Source organism: Lolium perenne, chromosome 7 (genome assembly GCF_019359855.2).
Source record: "Lolium perenne isolate Kyuss_39 chromosome 7, Kyuss_2.0, whole genome shotgun sequence".
NCBI lineage: Eukaryota > Viridiplantae > Streptophyta > Magnoliopsida > Poales > Poaceae > Lolium > Lolium perenne.
Window position 1 is genome coordinate 108,496,503 of NC_067250.2, and position 8,456 is coordinate 108,504,958.

The 8,456-nt window shown below is 48.5% G+C and overlaps 1 protein-coding gene across 1 annotated transcript; it reads left to right on the forward strand.

Annotated features, from left to right (window-relative positions):
- The first annotated feature begins 305 nt into the window (after positions 1-305).
- On the forward strand, positions 306-3,850 carry LOC127316339 (dihydroneopterin aldolase 2). Its single transcript, XM_051346735.2, has 2 exons — positions 306-634; positions 3,453-3,850. Exons 1-2 carry the CDS (start codon positions 423-425, stop codon positions 3,643-3,645), a joined length of 405 nt encoding a protein of 134 aa, XP_051202695.1. The 5' UTR covers positions 306-422; the 3' UTR covers positions 3,646-3,850.
- Positions 3,851-8,456: the final 4,606 nt, after the last annotated feature.

The window sequence follows — 8,456 nt, forward strand, 5'->3', positions numbered from 1 at the left end:
GCCTAATTGGATTTTGGGTCCCCTTAATAGTGTTTTTCCAAGCTTGTCCTATAGTATTCTTTTATTCTACTCTACTTTTTTTTGAGGGTGAATTTTTTTCTACTCTACTAAACCGCTTTTTTTCCCTAGCTTGCCAGGCCCGTTTCTCCGCGCGTTCCGCCTCCATGCGGCCGTGGCGAAGAAGGCACATCGGCCCAGACGCTGCTACTTGGGCCGCATTTGGAAGTGAAGTCTTAGTGGGCACGGGCTGACAGGAACCAGATGCTGTGCTGTATTGTCTCAAAAAAAAAAAAAGATGCTGCGCTTTAGGCTGCAGCCGCCCAAATCTCACCCAATCTTCCACCAGCTCCCACTTTCGCCACCGGAGGCGGCGGGTGAGCGCACGATCGGCGACTCAGTAACCAGTTAGGAGGGGAGCAGCCATGGCGGGGGGCGGGGAGGAGGAGCCGACGGCGATGGGCGGCGACAAGCTGATCCTGCGTGGGATGCAGTTCCACGGGTTCCACGGCGTGAAGCAAGAGGAAAAGAAGCTCGGCCAGAAGTTCGTCATCGACGTCGACGCCTGGATGGACCTCGCCGCCGCCGGGGACTCCGACGACATCGCCCACACCGTCAGCTACACCGATATCTACAGGTGCCGTGCTACACCCCCCGCCCCATCTCATTCTTGTCCAGCCACCGTAAAAAACTGCTCATCCAAAAGTGCGCTTCGGTTTTCGCTTACTGAATCCAATCTGTATTCATCCAAAAGTGCATTCACAAGGTAAAGATTCTCGATTTGTTTACTGAAAGAAGCAAAATAGAGTTTGATGTCCAAAAAGCCCAAAAGCAAACTGAACAATACTCAACTGACCGAAGCAGGCAGCAAATCTGAAAAACAAGCTAATGCGGCAGATAGCTAGCACAGCTTGCTGGAAGGTGATTACCCATGGCATATTAACCGTTGCTCCCACCGAAGTCAAATCATCTCTAATCAGCTTCAACTTCAGAACTATTCCAATGCTATTGCAAAACAGCCTCTGAATTCTTGGTGTACATACAAATTAGAATTCCTCTCCTCCATAACAAATCACGAACGAACTGGATCGTCCTGAACAGTCAATGCATTTTATTACTGCATATAAGTATATAACACCTACTATTGCTGTCTCTCAGAACTGATGATTGCATCTTCTTACTTCTGAATGCACATCATTTTCCCCCTCAAGCGAATTCATCATCTCAATTGCTTCGCTAGGAATGCATATGTTCTAAATAATTAATGAAACATCATGGAAGTCAAGGCTGGTGCACAGCTTCTCTCCAATTTCACCTCCACAGTTTTTCTCCGCGTAGATGGGAATTTCGTTTAACACCTTGGGAACAGAACAGAATAAACCCCGAGCATACAACATCACGTAGTTCAGTAGTCAGTAGCCTGTAGAAGAACTGCCCCTGCAGAACAGATGAGCCGACTGAATATACGGGATACAATTGATTATGAATGGTAGTTGTCTCAGTGTCTCCTCAGCATACAAAAGCTGCATTTGACTCCTTGCTCGTATACAATTTTACAACCATCATAGATTCTCTCAATAGGTCTGTATGGCTGCACTGAACTAATTAATGGGGGAATAGAACGATTTATTACTCAGGAGTTAAAACTGAACAAGTTCGACCTGCTCATTTGGTGTAGCCATGAACAAATCTTTCTAATCAATTAATTCGTGAAAGAAGAGAAAGCTTTATTTGCCATGAGCTATATTTGTTTCAACAACTTGTACCTTATTTCGTGATGGGGCATTATCAAATCATGTAAGCACAAGCCTCCTGTGAATTACTGGTCCCTTTGTTGAATTTAGAAGATCTGCGAATTTTCCCAATCAACATAAAAAAGGAACAGCAAAAGAAATGTGAGGTATGAGAAAAGAAGGAATGTTCCCACGCCAAACCCGCTCGCCACCAGCCACTATGGAACCTTTCTCCGCTCCATCGCCACTACTCTATTGCGGAGGAGCTCGCCCTCTCGGTGCTGCCGAAGAAAGAGCCTAAGCCCCAAAGTGTCAACAACGGCGCACAAGGGCGAAGGGAGAGAAGGTAGTGGCCGCTGTTGCCGCCGCTCAAGGTGCCGCTGACGCGGCCAGGAAGGAGACCGAGGAGCGCTTCGCCGTGCAGGTCACCGCCCAGCAGTAGCTTGGCGCACAGCACATAGTCCTAATGCTCAACCGCCAAGCAGGTGGCCGAGGCCTTGACCGCGCAAGGCTCGGCTCCCGCTAGCTAAGCCTCGGGTACGGGCACCTGGCTGCCGCGGATCATGTCTGCGCCTCCGCGTCTGCCACTCCCACCACGATACGGGTACCTGCCGGGCTTCACGCCGCCGCTGTCATTGCACAGTTAGTCTCAGGAAGTAAGCGAGTTGGCGTCGTTCGGCTGGGCGGCGCTGCCCAACTTCAACCTCAACTCGGTGGCCTACGCGGGTGACTCACCGGGGATGCTGCGGGTGCCCATTGCGCGCGGCATGCCTGATGGCCGAAACCTTTTCGGTGGACCGTCGGCCATGGTGGCCATTGCGCGCAGCACGCCGGACGCACGCCATGTATTCGGCGGTGTGCCGGTATGACGCCGTCGAACTTGGCATACTTCAGTGAGGAGCTCATGCAACAAATGATCAATGAAGATGGACAAGTTCATCGGCTAGCTATGGAAGATGTTGTGCATGGTATGCAACTATGCAAGGCATGCACGGACGTATGCAAGGTGGGTATGGATTTGCGCAAGGTGGGGAGGAAGGAGATGGACAAGATCATGAGCGAAATGGTGGACATGGTGGTGAGCAAGGAGGTGAGCAAAGTGGTGTGCAAGGAGGCTGTGGGTTTCCCTGGTTTATTTGCGAGCCAACACAGATGATGAATACGTGCGATTTCAGGAGGCTTTACAGTTTGACAGGATTTCACTTCTTCTCACCACTCCTCGATTGCTGCCTGGTGTCACAGTGAAACTTCAGCTGCAGTTGGAATTGAACTGTGGGATTTAATCACCTTTATGTCAGTCTTGTTCTCCCACATTCGTTTGGAAAAGTTGCGACTGATATGCATCTCAGAATGATTCTCTCTAGCTGCCATCAAACTGGTTTGGGGTTTCATACCTTCGACCTGAAATTAGGCCATTATAAAAGTATTTCCAGATCCGAGATATTGTCGTTTTGTAGGAAACAAGCTTAAATATGGCCGTCTTTGTATACCTCCACTTGCAAGAGGATTGATTATGCCTCATTTGCAACGGATCATATCAGATAGTGTAACTGCGGTGGAGTAGCTTGGCATGGACCAAAGTCCAGTTCTGTTATTTTTGCATAATTTAGTTAACGGTTTTCAGATTCATCAACTCAGCATACTGTACAAGCACTGAATGATCTCTTGCAGGCTACTTCTTTCTTTTTGGCGTTCATGATACAGAAGTATATCATTCTGCAGGATCGTGAAGGGTATAGTAGAAGGCCCGTCACATAATCTCTTGGAGTCTGTGGCTCAGTCGATCGCCAACTCCACATTGCTCAAGTTCCCTCAGATCTCCTCCGTTCGAGTGAAGGTTGAGAAGCCTCATGTCGCTGTGCAAGGTGTCGTCGACTACCTGGGAGTGGAGATACTGAGGTGCAGAAAAGCATGAGCAAAGCACTTGATATGAGGAAGCCCGAGAAATGCTCTTTGAGAATCTTAGCTGAGCTGATCTATGTGTCCTGTGTATAGACATGGTGTTGATTTCGCTCTTCCTCTTGGCACTCTTTGTTGCTGGAAGTTGGGCAATCATGAACTGGATGATTTTGCAGCTAGGTTCTGCACAAACTGAAATAAAAATGATGTTCTGGCATGCATATAGTTTCTGAGGATTCAAGCCGGCTCAGATTGTTGGACTTTCTCCGGCCCAAATTAATTGGCGCAGCTACGGATGGAGTATATTTTGAGGGCATATACTTGTTATCGGAGGCAGCGAGGACGATGGATTAGAGAAGTTGAGCAGAAAAGTAGGGCCTTGACGGTCGCGGCGATTCGAGCGGCCGGATTCTGTTTCAAGGGTTTGCTTCCAAGGGCTTGCTTGTATTTTTTATGTTTTGCAGTGGCTTTCAGGTATTTATTTTCATAGTCAATATTTCTAGGAAGAAGAATGTCCAATTCCCATCCTTGAACTCTTGAAAAAGTTCACTTTTAGTCCCAAAATTTATTTTTAGTCTAGAATGAACCTTGAACTCTCACAATGGTTCACTTTTCATCCCTTTGCAATTGAGTTGAGCAAATTGCTGGCGTGAAAAAGAAAAGGAAACCAACCAAATTGGTTTAGAACCAGACCAAGCCCAAACTAGCTAAGATGTTGAACCAAACGTCACAATGCAAAAAACAATCAAACCCTTGGGTCGCTGAACCTCTCTCGCTTAATTTCTCTCCCTTCTAATTCACGTGAAGCTTTGCGCCACAAAGGTCAGCTTGCTTGCCTATATATCACCATCGCCCCGTCTCTGTACCCTTGCACCGTTATCTTAAATTTTTGGCCACCTATGACAGATATTTTCCTAGCTCAATTGGGGTAAGGATTAAAAGTGAATGATTCTGAGAGTTCAAGGTTCATTTTGAACCAAACGAAAGGTCTAGGACCAAAAGTAATCTTTCACTAGAATTCAAGGACTAAAAGTGGACTTTCTTCTTCTAGGAACAATGTAGAAAAATACCATGTTCTCCGGAGACTTTTCAATACCATGTTCTCCGATCTCAACAGACTCGACCGAGTTTGAGTCAGCCTCAATAGCGGCGCCTCTGCTATATTGCTTTGCTTTGCGTCAGCCTTGAAGGCTTGAAGCCCAAAAAATCCAAGCCTGATCCTGTAAGATCGATCGCCGACTACAAACCATGGAGACGCAGGGATGGCTCGACGCCTCCTACTTCCAGGCCCCCGCCATAGATACCGCCACCTCCTGGGTCCTCCTCAACAAGACGGCCGGCTCCACCGACTGCGACAACGCCACCACTGCCTACGCCATCACGAGCGCCGGCCGCACCATCAAGGTCACCTTCTGCCTCACGTCTCCGCCGTCCGTCTCGCAACTGCACGTTCACTACACCGACGCCCAGCCCGAGCGCTTCGATTCAGTGAACGCCGAGGTGGCCTCCTCCGCCAAGGATCTCATCCTCCTCCGCTGCAGCACCTGGCGAGAGCCTCTTGACGTCGAGTACTTCGTCTACCACATCGCCTCCGGCAAGCCGTCGCTCACAGAGATCCCGCGCCCGCCGATGCCGAGCACCAGGGACGTTAGATCACCATCACCCTGCTTCGCCATCTTGCCCTTGGTCGACGACGAGGACAATGGCAGGGAGTTTCTGCTCGCCGTCTTGATCGCCGTGGTAGAGAACTACTACAAAATAGTGGCCTACGATCTCCGCGTCTTCTCGTCCAAGACGTGGGCGTGGAGCATCAGGGTGCTCACGCCTCCCGCCGGGGTCAGGTCCAACGACGTGCCCTACATATTCGACAAGGTGATCGCCCTCGGAGGAAGCGTCATAGGCTGGGCGGACCTCCACCACGGTGGAGGCATCATCGCCTGCGACGTGGTCGACGAGGATCCCGCCGCGCACGCCCGCTTCATCCCGCTACCCAAGTCCGACTTCTACAAGCGCCCGGAGCGTTCCCCGCTGCCGGTTCACCGGGACGTCGCATGCTACAGCGATGGTTTCATCGTCTTCGTCGACCTAGATATTCGGTTACGCTACATCGCCGTCGATAGGGACGATGAGAAGAAGCCCCTGATCAAGACTATCAGGGATCTCGACCACGTGGATGCCATCCTAGACTCCGAGCTCATCCACGCCAAATATAGCCTAAATGTCGTCCGCGTCCCGGATGGTTGGAAGATCCGGACGTGTTACAGACATATCACGTGGGACTACTGGCGCAAGGGCCACGCTGCGGATGTTGATGACATCGCACTCGACGACCCTAGGCACCGCACCATGTTGTCTGAGCTGTGGGATGGCAGTGCTGGAAGATGGACGTTGAGAAAATTGCAAGCAAAACGCCCAACCCTCAGTATGCAGGGCGACGATCTGGTGTATCTCACCGTTATGTCTAAAAAGAGACATAATGGTATAGGCCACTCGAACTTGTCGATCGGTATTGATCTTGGGAAGAAGACGGTGAAGATGCTTAAACCCTATGACTACCGTGATGTGCAACCTTTTATGTTCTCTTAACATGTGAGCACACGTTCACCCTAGCAAAACATGTGGAATATATGATGATGCCATACTTGCAGGCTATGCCTTACCTACGACATCTATCAACATCCACCTCTATGGCCACCTTTAAGTTTGAACTGATTACGATCAAGCCTGTGGTATTACATTGTCCTTTTCAAAAATAGTTTGGGTAATATCAAATTTTAAATCCTTGGAATCATATTAATAATACACAATCTATATGTACCCCTTTTTCTTGATAGGAATGGCTATCTTACTAATGTTTGCTTTTGGTGAAGGTTGCATCTATCCAGTGCACGTCCAGTCCGCGTGCCCAGTGCCCATGCATGGTGTTAAACGTTTTGTATGTAGACTCTAGCTTCCTATTCCGTATCTATAAGGAATATGGTCTGTGTACGATTGGTGCACGGTGATCTGTTGTAATTGTGCGTTCATCTATATAATGTCACACCCGTCAGCCCTAAGGGGTAACGACGTTCCCATATTTCTTTCATATGGTAACAACGCGACTTCTTCCTAAGATTGCATCTACGTTGCAATGATCTTTGCTTCCTCCTCTTCGTCGTCTATGGTGCCCGCTGGAGGATCTCTCGGTGAGTCTACTTCAGAGAAGCTGACGACGGAGAACATCATGATCTGGAAGGCCTAGGTCATGATGGCGATCAGGGGTGCCAGAGTCTTCGGGTACCTTGATGGTTCAGAGGTAGAGCCAGAGAAGGAAATCGTTGGCAATGACAAAGACGGGAAGGAGGTGAAGATGCCCAACCCGGATTACACGCGGTGGATCGCGCAAGACCAATCTGTGCTTGGATATCTACTCCGGAACATGATGAGGGAGGTCCTGGTGCAGGTCACTGGTCTGGCTAGCGCACATGAGGCCTGGACGACGATCACAGAGATGTTCTCCTCCGTTTCCAAGGCTTGCATTGTTCACCTTCGTACTCAACTGAATCAAACTCGGAAGGAGCTGGGAAGAAACTCGATAATGAAGTCATCATCTCCTATATCCTGGCCGGTCTTGATGATCGGTATGACGGGTTTGTGGCAGCAATCATGGCGCTGATCAAGACAGAAAAACATGTTAGCCTCATCGACCTTTATGCCCAGTTTGTTTCATACGAATCTCGTATTGAAGGTTGGCACTCCGACAATGATCATGGTGGTTTTGGTTTAGACCCCTTTGTCAATGGTGCTCAACGTGGTGGTGGCTACGGAAATCATGGTGGCTATCGAGGAGGCCGCAGCGGTGGCAACTACCAGCAAGGTGGCGGACATGGTGGAGGCTACAATGGTGGTGGCCGAGGTGGTGCTCCACTGTAAAACAATGGCGGTGGCAACTTTTACTCTCAAGGCGGCAATGGCAACCATCAACAGCAGCAGCAACGTCAAGGAGGTGGTGGCCATCGAGGCGGAGGATCAGATGTTGTATGCCAAAATATGTGGCAGGGATGGACATCCAGCGTTCCGAAGTTGGAAACGCTTCAACAATAATTTCCAAGGACCATGCTGGAGTGGTGGTGAATTCATTTGGCAATTGCATAGATACGAATTGGTAGAGATACGGGGGCTACAAATCATGTTACAGTGGAACTAGATAAGTTAACAGAGGTTCAGACCAAATCCATAATGCAAATGATTAAGGTATGGATATACATCACATTGGCCACTGTTAGTTCGTACCCCAACCATAATATTCGTCTCAATAATATCTTACATGCTCCTCAAGCCACCAAAAATCTTCTTTCTACCCATCATCTCACCAAAGATAATCATACTTTTGCTGAATATTGGCCTGATCATTTCTTTATTAAGAATCAGGACACGAGGGAAATCCTTCTTCAAGGTAGATGCGTTGGGGGGCCTCTATCCCCTTCCACCGTCATCATCATCACCTTCATCCGGGAGACAAGCTTTTGGTGTCCAGTCATCTTCACATTAGCACAGGCGCCTAGGACATCCTTTGTCAATAGTAGTTCAACAATTTTTTCGAGATAATAATAATATTCTGTTTAGGGAGTCTAGTAAAGAGTCTGTTTGTGATGCTTGTAAAAAATCAAAGAGTCATCAGTTACCATATCCTAAGTCCTACAGTGTATCCACTCTTCCTTTACAGCTTGTGTTTTCTGATGTATGGGGTCTTGCTCCTGTGTCAGTTTGTCGTAATAAATATTATGTCAGTTTTATTGTTGATTATAGCAAGTTTACATGGATATATCTGTTGAAAAATAAATCTGA

Coding starts and splice junctions, on each gene's coding strand:
- LOC127316339 (XM_051346735.2), top strand. CDS start 423: ATGGCGGGGGGCGGGGAGGAGGAGCCGACGGCGATGGGCGGCGACAAG. Junction 635..3,452: donor AGCTACACCGATATCTACAG/GTGCCGTGCTAC, acceptor ATCATTCTGCAG/GATCGTGAAGGGTATAGTAG.